The 17,345-nt window shown below is 43.2% G+C and overlaps 1 protein-coding gene across 2 annotated transcripts in view; it reads right to left on the reverse strand.

Moving 5' to 3' along the window:
* Window positions 1-3,133: 3,133 nt before the first annotated feature.
* LOC147434046 (uncharacterized) overlaps window positions 3,134-17,345 on the reverse strand; it is a 60,822-nt gene continuing 46,610 nt past the window's right edge. The window contains exon 4 of one of the 2 annotated variants that reach the window (XM_086490658.1): window positions 3,134-3,398. In XM_086490658.1, the coding sequence (XP_086346784.1) occupies window positions 3,343-3,398 (56 nt within the window). In that variant the 3' untranslated portion in view covers window positions 3,134-3,342. Of the gene's footprint in view, window positions 3,954-17,345 lie in introns of both variants that reach the window. The other variant, XM_086490657.1, reaches the window with a different exon arrangement.

The following is a 17,345-nucleotide window of genomic DNA, read 5'->3' on the forward strand; positions in this document are numbered from 1 at the left end:
TTTTTATTGGGCTCAAGCTATTGCTACAAGTGTGTACATCATGAATAGGACCTCTACTACTGCAGTACATGATACGACACCGGAAGAGAAGTTTTGTGGTAAAAAATTAGATGTGTCAGATTTTAAAGTGTCTGAATGTATTGCTTATGTGCATGTGCTGGATGAGTTGAGAAGTAAGCTTACCAAAGCAAAGAAATGTATATTTGTTGGTTATTCTCTTGACCAGAAATGGTGTAAGGTAGAGGTTATACACGTCCTACTTGTGCAAGAGTTTGAGATGTAAGATTTGAGAGATTTGCATTACCTTTGGACATTGAGATTATTTGCACAAAAGAGGATGTATGGCTGTCACAAAGTCAATATACTTTTGACATGTTGACAAAGTATGGTATGGTTGATTGTAAACCTATTGCAATGCCCTTGGATCAAAATTTGAAGTTAGAAAATAATGTAGGTCAATTACTTGAGAATGCTACCATGTACAGGAAAATTGTGGGTAGTTTGATTTACTTGACTATCTCACATCTATCCTTGAGTTACACAATTGGATTTGTGAGTTAGTATATGTTGTCTCCTAGGAAGCCACACTTGGATACAATGCGACACATTGCGCTATGTGAGTGCTACTTTAGGTCATGTGCTCTTTAATAGGACTGATGTTAAGTTGCAACTCTATGGTTACATAGATGCAGATTGGGCTAGTAGTACATATGATCACAAGTCTACAAGTGGATTCATGTTTTCACTTGGGAGTGTTGCTAGCACATGGAGCATTAAGAAGCAACCTACAGTTGCTCTATTGAGTACATAGGTAGAGTACAAGGGTGTTGTAATGGCAACATTTGAGGTAGCATGGTTGCGATTGCTACTTTGAGAATTTAGAGTATAGGTATAGATGCTGATTGTCATCTATTGTAACAACCTTAGCACCATACAGTTGGCTCGAAACCCAATGCTTCATACGAGCAAAAAACACATTGAGGTGCATTACCACTTCATCAAAGAGAGGATCTTGACAAGCGACATTGACCTTGAGTACATGACGGACGGATGAGTAGGTTGCATGTATCTTCATGAAGGCCGTTGCGGCACAAAAGTTGCAACAATTTTAAGCAATGCTTGGCATACAAGAGATGGCATTCAGCTTAAGGGGGAGAGTTGAGTTGTCAAGCTCAACATGTACTACAGTTGGATGACTATCACCAACATGCACACCCTTGTGGATACGTATATCTTTGCCAATGATACTACAGCTGGACTAACTTTGTCTACCTATCAACGGAGTGATGGCACACTTATCCATCCAGCTCACTCAATATCAGTTGACATTAGACTATTGTACTAGTTTTCCCTTATGTTTTATTTTCTTTTTTATTCATTGTAGACTTCTTATCTTTAGTTAGTGAATAAAAAGAAGAAGCGGGTTTTGCCTCCATCTTTAGCTTGACTCCGTCTTTCCTTAGGGAGCCATAGAAGCAAAGAGAAATATGTACATGTGCTCGTGATTTAAGGTGGCCTAAAGGAGTCATTGAATGAACCATGGTGGTGGAAAATAATATGATCATATAATACTAACGTAGCCCAAAAAGGCTAAAAGAAAAGAAGCCAAGAGTTTCCTCAACTACAAGATAGCACGATACAATCGTAAAGAGAGAAGCAATACGGTTAATCACGGTGTGACATTTTTTTTAATGATGACGTGAGCCTTAACAAGAATTCTCAAATATGTTTTATGCTTCTTTTGAAAGTTTAAAGTATACATAAGTCATTCATGTACAAAGCGTGCACATGCAATGTATGCCTGGTTTCACTATGCATGAGGAACTGTGGTGTGGGGTACATAGTTCTGTCGTGGTTGTACATACAAGTATGTTGACTGAAAAGAATGTGCAAGCACTACAAAAACATTAACAAAACTAAATTTTTACCAATTTTTGGTAGTGAGTGAGCTTGGGTTTTCATATATGGAGGAAGAACATTCTGTTGAAGCTCACAATGGTGGGTGGGTGTTTGAGAGTATATGTGCCTCTGTGGAAGGGTCCTATGGCTGGTGTCCCTCTGCTGAAGGGTGCCATGAACATGAGTGTGGACCTTTGTACTTTTACCCTTCATGTTATTTGGTGGTGAAAGTTGCATGAAGTGGAGCTCTCTTTGTACACGTATGCCTGTAACTCAAGTTTGTTCATAAAATCCCTTTGTTATGCATGTGGATATGAGAGTATTTCTCATAGTTTCTCTATTTATGAAGATAATAAGTTCCCTGAGGGTCGAGATAGGAGTGGCAACAAGTTGGACAATTCGCCTTCAATAACAGAAGGTGCAGCAAAAGAATCAAAGCTTTTGGCAGACATCAAAATTCAATTTAGTGAGAAAAAATAACAAGCAAATCAGCCAAGACCTACTATAACCATTACCTAGTACCTGATGTATGTATAGTCCCAGGACAAGGCCACTAGTTGCAAAATGCAAAACAATGCTGGAGGCAAGATCTACCAAAGATCAAAGGCATAAGTGGAGGTGGGATACCTCCAAAATTAAGATAACATCAAAAGCACAGACGAAGGTAGTTGGATCGACAAGCAAAATGCAAAAGAATAAAGCAGTGATGCAAAATGTAGATGGCTGATGGGAGCACCTAAGGCCATAATAGCATGTTTGAGTCAATAGCAAGAGAGAGAGGAGAGAAGAAGAGAACATTTTGTAGTCGTAAGAGACCAGATTGATACATCCAGAGAGAAGAGATAAATAAAGGGGCGGCGATGGTACGACAGCAATTGATATGAAACCAGTGGGTAACTAGCTGTGAGAACAGAAACAGTACAAGGGATTACGCCCTCTGAGGATGGGTGGACAAATGGCTCGAAGGACCCCTAGTATTATCCTATACATAGGCACCGGGTTCATTGTATGCAAACCCTCCATACCACGAGCATTTAACACCTAATTCAAAAAACCAATATCTTTAGATTTTGCACACATCCTTTTCTAGTTCTTTCTTTGTATGTCCCCTTGTATTGGTACCCTTGTGTGTGTGTGTGTGTGTGTGTGTGTGTGTGTGTGTGTGAGAGAGAGAGAGAGAGAGAGAGAGAGAGAGAGAGAGAATGGGACTAAATAATCCCTTCTGTCAAACCCCACGTGCTATGTTCTCCATCAGACCAACTTTGAACTATATAAACTAAGGAAAGCTCTAATATTGATTCCCTTCCACTACCTGAGACTCACAATACATATGAGACTAGAGGCAAAAAAATTTATCCCACCTGTTGTCGTCATCCTTGCAAGCTTTGAAACGAGATGTACTGACGCCAAATAGAGGCATCAAATAAAGGAGTTTCTTCAATCTCAAACTTCCCAATAAAAATGGATCACTGATTTCCAGCTGTATAGAAATGTGACATCTGAGGAGGAACATAAACTTGGAGGTGAATAAGTTCTATTTAACAACTCATGTAAGTAAAAATAAAGAGCAAACATGCCATTTTCAGCCCAAGGTGAGATGACATCCTTCAAACAAACCCGAGCAACACAAAGAGCTAATTCTTTAGAGAGACTCTGCTATAATGTCAATTGTATGTGTAAAAAATTCGATCCCGCCGCCTGTAGCCCTCATTCTTGCAAACTTTGGATTAACAGAAAAGTAGCAAAGCCACTAAAACAAACATTAAGACCTGTGGCATGCCTTCGGTTATCTCGGTATTAAAGCCGTATGTAATCATTACAGTGCTGCCCTTTGCTGTGTAGTAATTTCCAGCTAACGCCTCTGCTTGTGACTCTCCTCAAACTGTCATTGGGCCAAATCCTTCTTAGGAGCTTAAATAAAGATCCTGCCGAGAAGAAGCCGAGGAGCAAGAGCAAGATTGTCGCACATAAAAGAAGAACATTTCGAAAACCATATGTAGGTTCAGGTGTCCATTGCTCGGTCCATGGAATGCCACCAACATTCATGCCAAACACTACTCACAAAAACTCCACTAATAAGAGACAATTAAATCCTACATCTCTCTCTCTCTCTCTCTCTCTCTCTCTCTCTCTCTCTCTCTCTCTTCGTGTGTGGTTTCCCTCTATCTATACGCTTCCACACCGTCTACTTTGACATCCACCTCTTGCGGACACAAGGGTTCCTTATATAATTGTCGACTGTATTGCCCAACCCAATTTTCATGTCAAATAAGTTTAAAAAGAGCCCTAAAATGACAAATTTAAATAAATAGGTTCAAATAGGGCACTCACTTGAGATGCATCATTTTAACACCCTCTCTGCAACTCATAGTGGACATATGTAGGAAGACGAAGTCAATGACAACGCTACCATGGACACCCTAGTAGTGGCCGACTACTAGATACACCACGAATTTGCAACCATCAACTTGTCACCATAATGATGATGCCATCTTGAGCACCAATCACCTCAAAGAAAGTTGAATTGTAGACCCCCATTCAATATTGTGAACACATCACGTCCCAAGATTCTTCAAGACAATGACTTTGGAGCACACCCTATCCATAAACCAGCCAACAACAATGGATTGTGCGAACAATATCCATAGTGTTTTGTATATGTCATGTTGGTTCCTTGCCAAATGCAATGCGCTTTGAACTTCAACACGGGCCCAGACACCAATGAGCTGAACTATGATGCAAACATAGACTCCTCCTTTCCCAAAAAGTAACTCGCTTTAAGAAACTGCATTTCCTCAAAGCTTACTCTAAACCCATCTTTATTCAAGTCTTGTCCCATCCTTGGGCACAACTCTAACTCAGTTCAGAATTCCTCCCGACTACGGAGGAATATTCCCTTTCCCATGCTCCAGTCAACCACCATGTGACGCATCAAGAATAACCATCACTTAATCCTTTCTCACCAACTTACGAAACGACTTCTCCACGATGCTCTATGTCACCCATCCCATGCCGCATCAAAAAAGTCCGTTCCGGATGGTCGAATACTCCTCGATGCTTCCTGTCACCCATATGATGTGACGCATCAGAAGTTTCCATTCTTGGAGGCCTACAAATATTCCCCTTCACAATGCTCCATCATTCCTCTAAATGACAATATTTGTACTCAGATGTCTCCAACGAGAAAAACCTCACTTATGAATCCAATAATTCATTTAGAATTATATTTCTTTTAGATAAAGCTAAATTTCGCAACATCCCTCTCACTTATAAATAATTGTCCTCAAATGTAGTGGTCCAACCAAATTGCCCGAGGAAAGCAGGCAAAAATCTCAAATCTCCCTCAATGGTGAGTTGAGCTGGTCCTTTCTTGAGAGAAATATACCTAGATGAATCCAGGGTAAGCCCAGATTCACCCATAAAGGAGAGTGCAAGGTATAGACCCATGGTAGTCACCCACAAGACAATATAACCATCAGCTTCATCATGCATAGTATTGACTAAATACCACGACATCCCCACTAACGTCGTCAGTGCCCAATAGTGGGTGAGTTGAGCTGGTCCTTTCTTGAGAGAAAACTTAAAGACTCAATTAAACTTGAAGTCATTACTTACCTTAACGATTCGAACTAGACTGGGTACTCGGCTCCATTAGGAGAAATTTTTGCCTTGCCTAAAATTCCTCGAGGATATCTTTTACTCAGACTGTATTAAAGTACCAAGAAACTCATCAGTCTTAGAGTCACATAAGCTGTAGCAAACTTGGACACCCCAAGTCAAGATTCTACCGCGACACAGCAGAGATTCACTTCAAAACAATTCGCAATTCACAATTAATACGACACGGCCAGGCGTAGTTCCGTGCCAAGAGGTATTGGCCCCAAAGACTAGCGCCCCTTTCGGTATTTCTTTTTGTATTAATCTGTGTTCAAAGTACAAAGAGAGCAGGTAGGTGCTCACTCTCAGACTCTACGTCCAGATGCTCTGAGAATTGAGGCCTTGCCCACTTATGTAAAAGGTACAAGGGATGCCCAAAAGTAGTAAGTTTCCAAAAGCAATTGGGCATCCAAAAACTGTCAAAAGCTGTCAGTGTAATTTCCGGACATTCCGTACGGTTGTCAACACGATTTGGGAGATCCGTACTGTCAACGTGAATTGCAGAAATCCATACACCAGCAACGTCAGCAAAATCCAGCGCTTTATTTTTTTAATATTCTTGTGTCCCCAGGGTCCCCTCGTCACTTGGCCATAAGTTGGGACAACTTCTAGGGTTGTCACTTCACCAGTTTGTGACATACCCCCCTCTTGAAAGCATTGTAATCGCCCTCGATTACGCCTGCAAAACAGACAGAGGCCATAAACTGTCTTAGCAAACATTGACTGTTAGTACCGATGCACTAGGAACAACACATCTAGCACATGTACCAATCAACAGTCACATCACCGGACATCACATGAGAAATCACATTCAAATTCATTCCAAATCTCAGACCATGATTAATCGGCAACATGTTTAGCAATCGCATCTAGATCCAGTCGGGACCTCACAAATGCCCGATTAACTAATCCATATTGCAACCGAAATGCTGCAGTCATTTCATCTTTCAGTTCCTGCACTCAAACAAGTCAAGTACAAATCAATCAATATAATTTTCATATTCGGGAATTCCAGTTCATAAAGTCATACAGCAGAATACTGTCAGCCCAACAGTATCCCTGAAACCCAAAGGGACATCAGTGACTCGATATCAAAACTCGGAGTAATCTGTTGACAAAGGAGCAGAGTGACTCCTCTCTTGTGCATGCCAACTGCACTAGATTCACCCATGCTGAAATCGGGATTCTATCGAAGTAGACTATGCTAAACAAAATGCTTCAAGGTAAAATTTCACAATCTGAGGAGTATCTGTCAGGTCCTCCTCCTCCATCCACTTCGCATCCAATGCAAGATAGTTCTTGAATTTAACCAAGAACCGCCTAATCACTTTACCTTTAATCTTTCTATCTTTATGTGCCAGTATCTGTTCTGGAACGAGTATCTCCTCGCTTTCCTCCACTTCAGGTTTCTCATATGGCTCCCCATCATCGGGCACATCTCCTTTAAAAGGCTTCAAGAGACTCACAAGAAAAGCATTGTGAATTCTCCAAGTATCGGGCAGCTTCTGTCTAAAGGAGACATCGTTTATCTTTTCTTTATCTGGAAAGGTCCATAGTATCTCATGCTAAGCTTTGGAAAAAGCCGCTCCTTTCCTTTTTTCTTTCTCACGCATGCCTTCTCAAAAGGTAAGAGCACCCAATCATCTTCCTTTAATTTCAAATCGCTGCCTTCTTGTGTCTTTCGTGAAATTTCGCTATAGCCTCCCGAACCTTGGCAAAAGCAGTGTCCAAGTCTCTCGTGTACTGGTCGGCTTCAAAAATTTTATCTTTTGTGCTTAGGAAGGGTGGAACCTTCGTAGCACCTTCAATAATCTCAAATGGCGCCTTCCCCGTCAAAGAGTGGATCGTGGTATCATAGGCAAATTCCACCAAGGGCAAAAACTTTTCCCATTCAGTCTTTTGATCAAAAATGTAAGACTTCAATAAATCCAATACGATTGAATTTGCCCATCTGTCTGCGGGTGGAAAGATGACGAGAACTGCAACCGTGTGCCAATGTTCTCCCAAATAGCCTTCCAAAACAAACTCGTGAATCGGGGATCTCTATCAGAACGATTATCTCAGGCATGCCATGTAATCTGAATATCTGGGCAATGAACAATCTAGCTAAATGATCCGGCTTGACTGTTTTCTTCACTAGAATAAAATGAGCTTGCTTGCTAAATCTGTCAATAACAGTCTAGATACCATCCTGCCCACTCTGTGTCTTCGGGAGATCAAAAATGAAATCCATTACAATACTTTCCCAAGGGCGGGTGAGAATAGGTAAGGCTGTAACAATCCCTGTGCTTTATAACTGTCAAACTTAACCTTCTGGCATACCAAGCATCTGCGTACAAAATCGTCCACGTTCTTCTTGAGTCTCGGCCAAAAGAAGTATCTCTCGACACCTGTCAAGGTGGTATCAATGCCGCGGTGACCCGTAAATGGTGGACAGTGGCATTCGGTTAGAACCTTTTCCCTCAACGACTGTGTAACGCACAACATAGATTTCTTTATCAAGTAGCCATCCCGAATGGAATATCCCAATACTACCTCCCCATTCTGTATTCGACCGAATACATCTGCAAAATTTGGATCTGTGGCGTACTGATCGACCATGTCCTCGAAGCTTCTATGAGGAATTGCGGAAATAGCCAAGACTAACGGCTTCCGAGACAAAGCATCTGCCACCAAGTTCTTTTGTCCCTATACAAAGGCAATCTCAAAGTGAAATTGTGACAAGATGTTAGCCCATCGCATCTGCTTTTCCGAAAGCTGCTTCTGTGACAAGAAGTAGCGTAAACTCTAATGATCAGTGAAGACTGTAAAATCAGCTCCGAGTAGGTAATGTCGCCACTGAGTAAGAGCATGGATAACCGCCAAAAGCTCTTTCTCATAAATATGTGTTGTCAATTCCGGCCTTGAAAACAATCGACTCTCACAGGCAATGACATGGCCTTCTTGCATTAAGGCCGCACCCAGACTACGACCACAAGCATCACAAATATACTTCGAATGACTTTTGCGAATCCGGCTCCGAGTAGGTAATGTCGCCACTGAGTAAGAGCATGGATAACCGCCAAAAGCTCTTTCTCATAAATATATGTTGTCAATTCCGGCCTTGAAAACAATCGGCTCTCATAGGCAATGACATGGCCTTCTTGCATTAAGACCGCACCCAGACGACCACAAGCATCACAATATACTTCGAATGACTCCTTTCTGTGTCAAGATATGCAAAGGGGAAGCAAACTCTACAAACTTTCGAATGAACTGCCGGTAGTAAGAACATAAGCCCAAGAAGCTTCTAACTTCATGGGCATTCTTCAAATCGGGCCAATCACGTATAGTCTCAATCTTGGCGGGGTCCATCTGTACTCCTGTTGCTAAGACGATGTGTCCCAGAAAGTGTATCTCTGGTAAGAAAAATTCACTCTTCTTGGAATTGATTACTAACTTGTGATCTCGCAATGCCTGAAAGACCTGTAGCAGATGTTGTTTATGTTCTGCCTCATCCTTGGAGAAGACTATAATGTCATCAAAGAAAGTGCCAACAAAAGATCTGTACTCTCTGAAAATCCTATCCATCATTCGGTTAAAAGTCGTTGGAGCATTGGTAAGGCCAAAAGGCATCACCAAAAATTAATATAAACCGAAGCTCGTCCGAAAAGCTATCTTATAGACATATCCCAGCGCGATTAGGATTTGCTGATATCCGCTTTTCAAATCGATCCTGTTGAAAGAAGAGGATCCCAGTAATTTGTCAAGAATATCATCGATCCTCGGAATCAAAAATCTGTTCTTGATAGTGATTTTATTGAGAGCTCTATAATCAATGCACATTCTCCAAGATCCGTCTTTCTTTAAAACCAACAACACCGGAGAGCAGTAGGGTGAAGTACTCGGCTGGATAAGACCCTTTTCCAAGAGGTCTTTCACTTGGTTCATAATCTCTTCATTCTGGGCTTGGCTCACACGGTAAGGTGACCGGTTCGGTGGTGTGCTTCCAGGTATCAAATCAATAGTATGATCCTCAGGACCAGATGGTGGCAACTCGCCTGGCAAGCCCTCAGAAAAGCAATCGGCATGAGTGTGGAGAAAATCTTGGCGCTCTTTATCAAGTTCAAACATATTTGTCATGTGTTCATTATTTAACTCTTTCAAAGAGATCGAGTCAACAAATACATTGGATTTCATTAATATCGAAACGGCCGAAGCCGATACAATAGGGACAGACTCGCCCTTCAATTTCACATTAAGTACAAATTTTCGGCCCTTTTCATTTGTCAATATCGCTTTCTTCGCCCGATAATCGACCACGGCGTTGTTCTTATGGTACCAAGGAACTCCAAGGAGGACATCACAACCTTCCAAGGGAATTATGTAAAAGTCCTCGTGCCCCAAATACCCCTGACAATGCAATCGAAGTTTGCCAATGACGGGTGTAATGGCTATGTCCCGTCCGGGTGCCGCTAGAATTGCCTCTGCTTGTGGTCCCATTTGATCGAGTGTAATCTCGAGCTGCGCCGCCAATTCAGGTGAAATGAAGTTGGCCTTGGCTCCTCCATCAAAGAAAATCAAGGCTTCTTCATCTTTCCCTTTGCCGCAAGCTCGACAAAGTTTTGTACTTTCATCAATCGTGCTTGGGTCAGTCCTATGCAATCTGGAACCAGCCCTGCTTTCATCTTGCCTTTTCTGCCACGTTCCGCAGCTCCTCTCGAACTCTCTGGCATGTCTTCATTATGTTCTTGATGTGCCTTTTTAGGGCACTTCGTGGAGACGTGCCCATGTTCCCCGCATCCAAAACACTTACCCTCTTTGATGTAGTTGGCCCTCTCTCGAAGAGTGAGCCGGGGTCGTGAATCCTTGTCTTTCTTTTCTTGGGAACTCGTTCTCTTTCTACTTTCATTATTAGAAGTTTGCTGGGTTCTCTGAGTCAAGATCTCATCAGTGGGGTAACACAAAACCCCGTTTCACATGACCCATCAATTCTTGAATAGAATTTGACTTTTGTTCCAAGCAGTAGTCTCGGATCTCTGTAGGAAGTCCGCAGCAAAACCGTTGAATCTGTTCTTTAAACGAGACCTTAAATGAAGAGGCTGGTAGAAAAGAGCTCCAAAATCTCTCGCAATAAGTGTCCAGAGAATCTCCCTTGGTCATCCGAAGATGATTCCAAGCAGTTCGTATATCTCGTTCGTACTCTCGAGTCAGCCAAGAAGAAATAAAAAGCCTTTTGGGTGGTTCTGTGGCCTTCTACCACTGGGTGTGTACTTCGGCGAGGATTGCTGAGTCAAAAATTTTGCAAATTTTGTTTACTTCGCAATTTTAATCATCTGCTTTGTTGCCTCGTCAACCAATTGTCGACGTTTCATCTCTTCAATCTCGAACTGAGTAGGCCGAGGTGGCCCGTACTCTTCCTTTGATTGCTCATAAGAATCTTCTTCGTGATCTCCTCCCGCATTCGCAAATGCACAAGAAGTCGACTGATTTTTTGTTGGAATCCATAAGTGCTGCGAGAAAAGGATCGGATTGCCCACTAGAAGAGAAATCGGCCCGCTCTGATATCACTGTAATAAAACTTGGACACCCCAAGTCAAGATTCTACCGCGACTCAGCTGAGATTCACTTCAAAACAGTCCACAATTCACAATTAGGTCGACACGGGCCGACATAGTTCTGTGCCAAGAGGTATTGGCCCCAAAGATTGATGCCCCTTTCGGCATTTCTTTTTGTATTAATCTGTGTTCAAAGTACAAAGAGAGTGGGTAGGTGCTCACTCTCAGACTCTGCGTCCAGATGCTTTGAGAAGTGAGGCCTTGCCCACTTATTTAAAGGTACAAGGGATGCCCAAAAGCAGAGCCCAAAAGCATTAAACTCAAAAGCAGTAAGTTTCCAAAAGCAATTGGGCATCCAAAAATTGCCAGCTGTCAGCGTAATTTTCGGCCAATCCGTACGACTGTCAACGCGATTTGCGGAGATCCGTACAGTCAGTGTGAATTGCGGAATCCGTACGCCAGCCACGTCAACAGAATCCAACGCTTTATTTTATTTTTATTCTTGTGTCCCCAAGGTCCCCTCCTCACTTGGCCATAAGTTGGGAATACTTCTAGGGTTGCCACGTCACCAGTTTGTGACATAATCAACTCGTCATTCAAGTCTGTTGATCAAGTCGAAAGTTTCCTTATCAGAGAATCTGTTAACTCAATTTGGCCATCTCAACCACGAGAAGAATAAGCTTCCTAGAAATCAATCAAGGTATCTATGATGCACGTAATCTTGTGTTGGTAGTCTTGAGGATATCAAGTGTCACAAAGTGATAATATGGCATGCCCAACGTTACAGGCTTGGACACTCTAAGCGAGAAATTAATAGCAGCACACGAACAGAAACTACAAAATCACTGAACTTTAAGAGAGAGAGAGAGAGAGAGTCGACACGACATGGCGGAGTTCCACGCCCAGATACATTGGCCCCAAAGACTAGCGCCCTTTCTGTATTTCTTTATTATTATACTCACAACAGTACAACTCTCAAGGGTCCTCTACTCTCAAATTGTGCGTCCTGATGCTCTGCAGAGTGAGAGGACCAAGGTCTCTTTTAAACTTACATGGGATACATGGGATGCCTAAAAGCAGAGCCACAAAAGCAGTTCTCTCAAAAGCACTAAACTCCAAAAGCATCTGCTCTCAAAATCTAGCGCTGGGATCTCCAAAGCAGCCAACATAATTTGCGAAAATCCGTACAGCCTGCCACGTGGCATCAGCAGCGCAAAAACACGGAAAGTCTATATTGTCCTACCACATGATCGTCCGTACGGACTGCCACGTCATCGTGTCAGTGCATTTTACGAAAATCGGCTACAAAGATCAAGCTTCTGATTTTTAGGGTTTTAGGTCGCTCAGCCCATGCTCCATAAATTCTTTCAGTTGGTTGGCTTAGTTTCTCTTGTCCACTCAGCCATTTCTCTTCCAGTTGGGCGTGCCACATCATCACTTTGTGACATTCCCCCTCTTGAAAGAATTGTAATCGCCGTTGATTACACCTGCAAAAACGGCCAAAGGACAAAAACTTTCTTCAGGGACACTTTCTTCAGGGACACGCACCAGACTCCACCCATCCAGCACTTCTACAAAGACATTAGTCACTGATCAATTACATTTCTATCGAGGGTCTCAAATACAAATCCTAATCATTGTAGCCATTTAGCAATCACATCTAGACCGCGTTGATCTTTTTACGAATGTCTTGATCTACTAAATCTTGTCACTATCACATTAGTATCTTTTCATTTCACATGTCAATCAAGCAAACCATGCCCAGGACTATCCTCACGAGACAGTACATCCACATAGCATGCAATTCACAAAATCAGACACTTGGTTCACACGGAACACTTGTGTTTTCAATCATTCAATTTAGACATCTCATTCCGTCCAAAACTCTTAATGCACGTAGATCACTGTGCAACCATCTCATCCTTCTGAAACTCTTGATGCACTCACAACAGTATCTAGTCATCTCATCCAGATAGACATCTTGATGCACTAGAATCTCATTCAGCTCCCATTCTATTCACTTAGCCATCACATCCAGATCTCGTTGATCTCTAATAGATGTCTAGATGAACTAAGTTCAAATCATTCATCAGACAAAATGCTGAAGACATTTCATCTTTCTATACATGTCTCTAACAATACACACATAAAAGAGCACATGTTTTCAATTCTATTAAGGAAATTTCCAATTCAATGCACACAGTTCATAAAGTCATTCCACAAAATACTTCAGTCCGTCAGTACCCTAAAATCTAAAAGATAAATTAGTGACTTTATTCAATCTAGGCAATCTGTGACAAAGGAGTAGAGTGGCTCCCCTCTTGCGCAGTCCGTACCGCACCAGATTCAACTTGCTGATTCATCGGTAACTTTTAGCATAAACACTACTAATAGCCCAAAATCTTCAAGGTACAACTCTCTCTAAAGAGAATTTGCGATGTTCTCCTCCATCCACTTTGCATCGAGGGCCAAGAAGTACCCTTGACCAAATTATCCAGTGAACCTAGCTTACCTTTCTGTTCTTTTCTTGTGCCCAGTGACCTTTTGGTAGCCCTGATGGCCTCCCTGTCCTTGGCACATCAATCTGGACCTCTGGAATTCTTTGATCTACTATCAGGTTCCCTTTTACTTTCTTTCCTTGTGCCCTGGGACCTATGAGTAGCCTCCCTAGCCTCCCCTGTCCATCGGCACATCAGTCTCAATCATCCGAACTCTGAGACACTATCAACTGATCCCTGTTCTTCTCCCGAATCCTCTGATGAACTTGCATTTGGTTCTCTCAATTCGTCGGAACCCTAGGATGCACTACGATGCCACCCTTTACACCTTGGAGTGTTTCTTGAACCAACCTCCAGAGAAGGGGACGTCAAGCTACTGTATAAACTCAAGGGCTCGATGGGTGTCTTAGTAGCCTAAAAACGTCTCAAACTTGACTGTTTGACCCCTTCCTTGAACTCCTTGGTCTTCTTGCTCATTTGTTCACTATCAAAAGAAGATGAGCTCTCCTCCTCTGAACTGCTAGATGGCTTTGCATGCCTCCTAGACTTTTTCATCAATATGTTTTTCTTGCTTTTTCTCCGCTTGTTCCGTCTTTTTTCTCATCCTCACTGGAACTAGACGACGACCAACTATCAGAACTCTCTGAAGACAAAGAAAAATCGGGGTCATTCTTGAAACAAATACGCTTCTTAGATCTGCTTGCCACCTCGAAAGTCAACTTCCGGCCCAAATAACCGAGAAAATCTGCCGATTTTCTCTTCTTCAAAGAGTACTTCAAGCCTTTCATTATCTGGTTTATGAGCTCTTTCCAGCTCTTTCTACAAGTACAGTTTCCACTTTTCTGCACTCCGCTTGTCTCTCAGCCTTCTTCCCGACCTGAGAAGAGAATCAATGGCCTCACGCCATCTTGAGAGAATCTCATCAATTCAGTAATTCTTTAGGTGTTTTGCAAATTTCGGGTCTCTATAGTACTTGATCAATCTTTTCTCTATAGTACTTGATCAATCTTTTCACACGTGTCAACCTGCAGTTCACGTTTGTACTCTGTTCTGGCAAACTTCCCTGTCGAAAAATTGCCCAATTCTTCATTCTTTCTTCAGTACCTGCGCCGGGTTTCAACTTTTCTGCCTCCCCATTGAAAGGTATTATCTCTGTCAGATTCTCTGCCAGAATCCAAGTGTGGTCTCGGGTGCTTTATGGCTTAGGCCCCTTAAGACAGAGCGATGAAGACGGGAGCGCGTCCGCTGTGCAATGGACTAAGGGTGGGAGTGGCTAGTAAGTCAAAGGCAGGGACAAAGATTCTTTAGCAAAACAAAAGACGGATTGCTCTATCAGATTCTCCTCGAGAACCTATGTGTGTTGCACAAGGGATCGGATCCTCCATAGAAGAAGAATCTTCTGAGCTCTGATACCATTGTTACAGGCTTGGACACTCCAAGCAGGAAATCAATGGCAACATACGAACAGAAACTGCAAATCACTGAAATTTGAGAGAGAGAGAGAGAGAGAGAGAGAGAGAGAGAGAGAGAGAGAGACTCGACACGCCCAAATGCATTGGCCCCCCAAATACTGGAGCCCCTTTCGATATTTCTTTATTATTATACTTACAACAGTACAACTCCTGAGGGTTCTCTACTCTCAGACTCTACGTCCAGATGCTTTGCAGAGTGAGAGGCCCAAAGGCTCTTTTAAACTTACATGGATGCCTAAAAGCAGAGCCCCAAAAGCACTTCTCTCAAAAGCACTAAACCCCAAAAGCATCTAATCTCAAAAGCTAGTGCTTGGATCTCCAAAAGCAGCGAGCGTAATTTGCGAAAATCCGTACAGCCTGCCATTCGGCACCAGCAACGCAAAATGCAGAAAGTTCGTATTGTCTTGCCACGTCATCGTCCGTACGAACTGCCACGTCAACATGTCGACGCATTTTATGAAAATTAGCTGCAGAGTTCAAGCTTTTGGTTCTTAAGTTTTAGGCCCCTCGATCGGTGCTCCATGAGTTCTTTCAATTGGTTGGCTTAGTTTCTCTTGTCCACTCGGCCATTTCTCTTCCAGTAGGGTGTGCCACGTCATCACTTTGTGACACCCAACAGCAAAGAACTAGCCGAGAGGACAAGGGATTATAGAACCTAGACAATGTCACGTGCACATCTAAGCCTATGTGCATGTGGACAAGCTGTAGCTCCTACTGCTAGGGTTTAGGTCAACCTAGGAAGTGTCTTGGCACCCTTGTGAGCCTGTACGCAGGGCGTGCATGTCTAGGCACTTAGAGTAGTTGCATACCCCTTGATTGCACAACCCATTAGCACCTAGCATGAGCTTTAGCACCAAGCATTCGCATTACCCAGCATGTGAACCCCAGTCGATCGCGTGTGAACCACCTCTAATAGGTCACTTAAATAATAAATGACCTTGGCAAATTGAATGAAGATCGTGGGCTGATTTGAGTCACTACTCAACCAAGCAATTGCGAGATACATAAGAAGCCTCGGGGCGCTAGAGAAGAGGCAGGAAAGGACAAAAAGAACCAAGTGCCATCCGCACCTGCGGTACCAAGCACCTTTCCTCAACAATACCAGCGTTTTTTCTCTCAACTTCCTAGCATTTTCCCTCAGGGTACCTAGCGTTTTCAGCATCCTTGTAGAGGGGCTACAGGGCTCAGCTTGCATGGCCACCTTAGTAAACGTGCTCCAGAGGACATCATTTTTGAGTTGAACAATCCTTGGTCCGCGCACTCCTGGACCACCCACCCAACAGGTGCCCAATGTGGACACACCGACTGGCCAGGGTGGGACTCAGACCTCCTTGGCTACACAGGTAGCATTCATCATCCAATGTGTGGCCAGCCTATGGCCACCCTTTTCAAAGCATTCAAGAGCTACCAAACAGCACACCTTTAGTAGCCGCGGCGATTGTTGACCGGGCCGAGCTAGGGCCGTGCAGTGACCATCCAGGTGACTGGTGGGTAGACTCATTAGTGGCTTTACTAGGCCACCAGTAGCAAATATTTTCAGTTGCCAGGAGTTGCCTTGGCCAGATACTTCCAGTAGCACAAGGTATGTGGTGGCCGTGCGATGGCCCTAGCTCGTGGATATATACAGCATGGATAGAAGAGTCGAGCTACAGTCCATGAGAGTCCAGCTAGAGACACTTCTTAAGATTCTAACAAGAGTCCTAAGAGCATTGACAGTCTTGTGAGTCTAGTCTTGGGAGAGAGTCCATTGTCTGTCACACTCTAGAGTACTTCACCTTGGTTCTTCTCTCAACGTGATCTCAATAAGTTCTCTGCTTACTTCACACGAGCCCATTGTATCCACTTTTCCCTCACCATCCACTCATGTCCTCACTCCTCACCCTTTAGCTTCACCTACTACCTTGGCTCAAGAAATCTCACGCACTACTGGAGTACTCACACGAGCTCAAAGAATAGCCCAGAACCTCCCCTGCCCATAGAAAAGCCTCTGCCTCCGAGACCCCCAAAGGTATCGACTAAGTTGCAGCCGATAGTGGAAGAACCAGAGCCCGAGCTACGGAATACAGTTATGCCATCGGCATTGGAGCAAGCTTACACAAAAGCCCTACAAGACATGGAAGCCCAAGCTCTACCACAAGGACGGCTACATAGACTAACAGCATTGCCAGCTGAGGAGATTTTGAAGACCACCTACAAAAGCATCTCCCTGTACGAGCTCCTTCAAATAGATCCTACCTTTACGGGCGACGACCTCAGGGTAGTCCAAGCTCTCTACCCTTCGT

This window comes from Adiantum capillus-veneris, chromosome 19 (assembly GCF_014529385.1).
Source record: "Adiantum capillus-veneris isolate H3 chromosome 19, ASM1452938v2, whole genome shotgun sequence".
NCBI lineage: Eukaryota > Viridiplantae > Streptophyta > Polypodiopsida > Polypodiales > Pteridaceae > Adiantum > Adiantum capillus-veneris.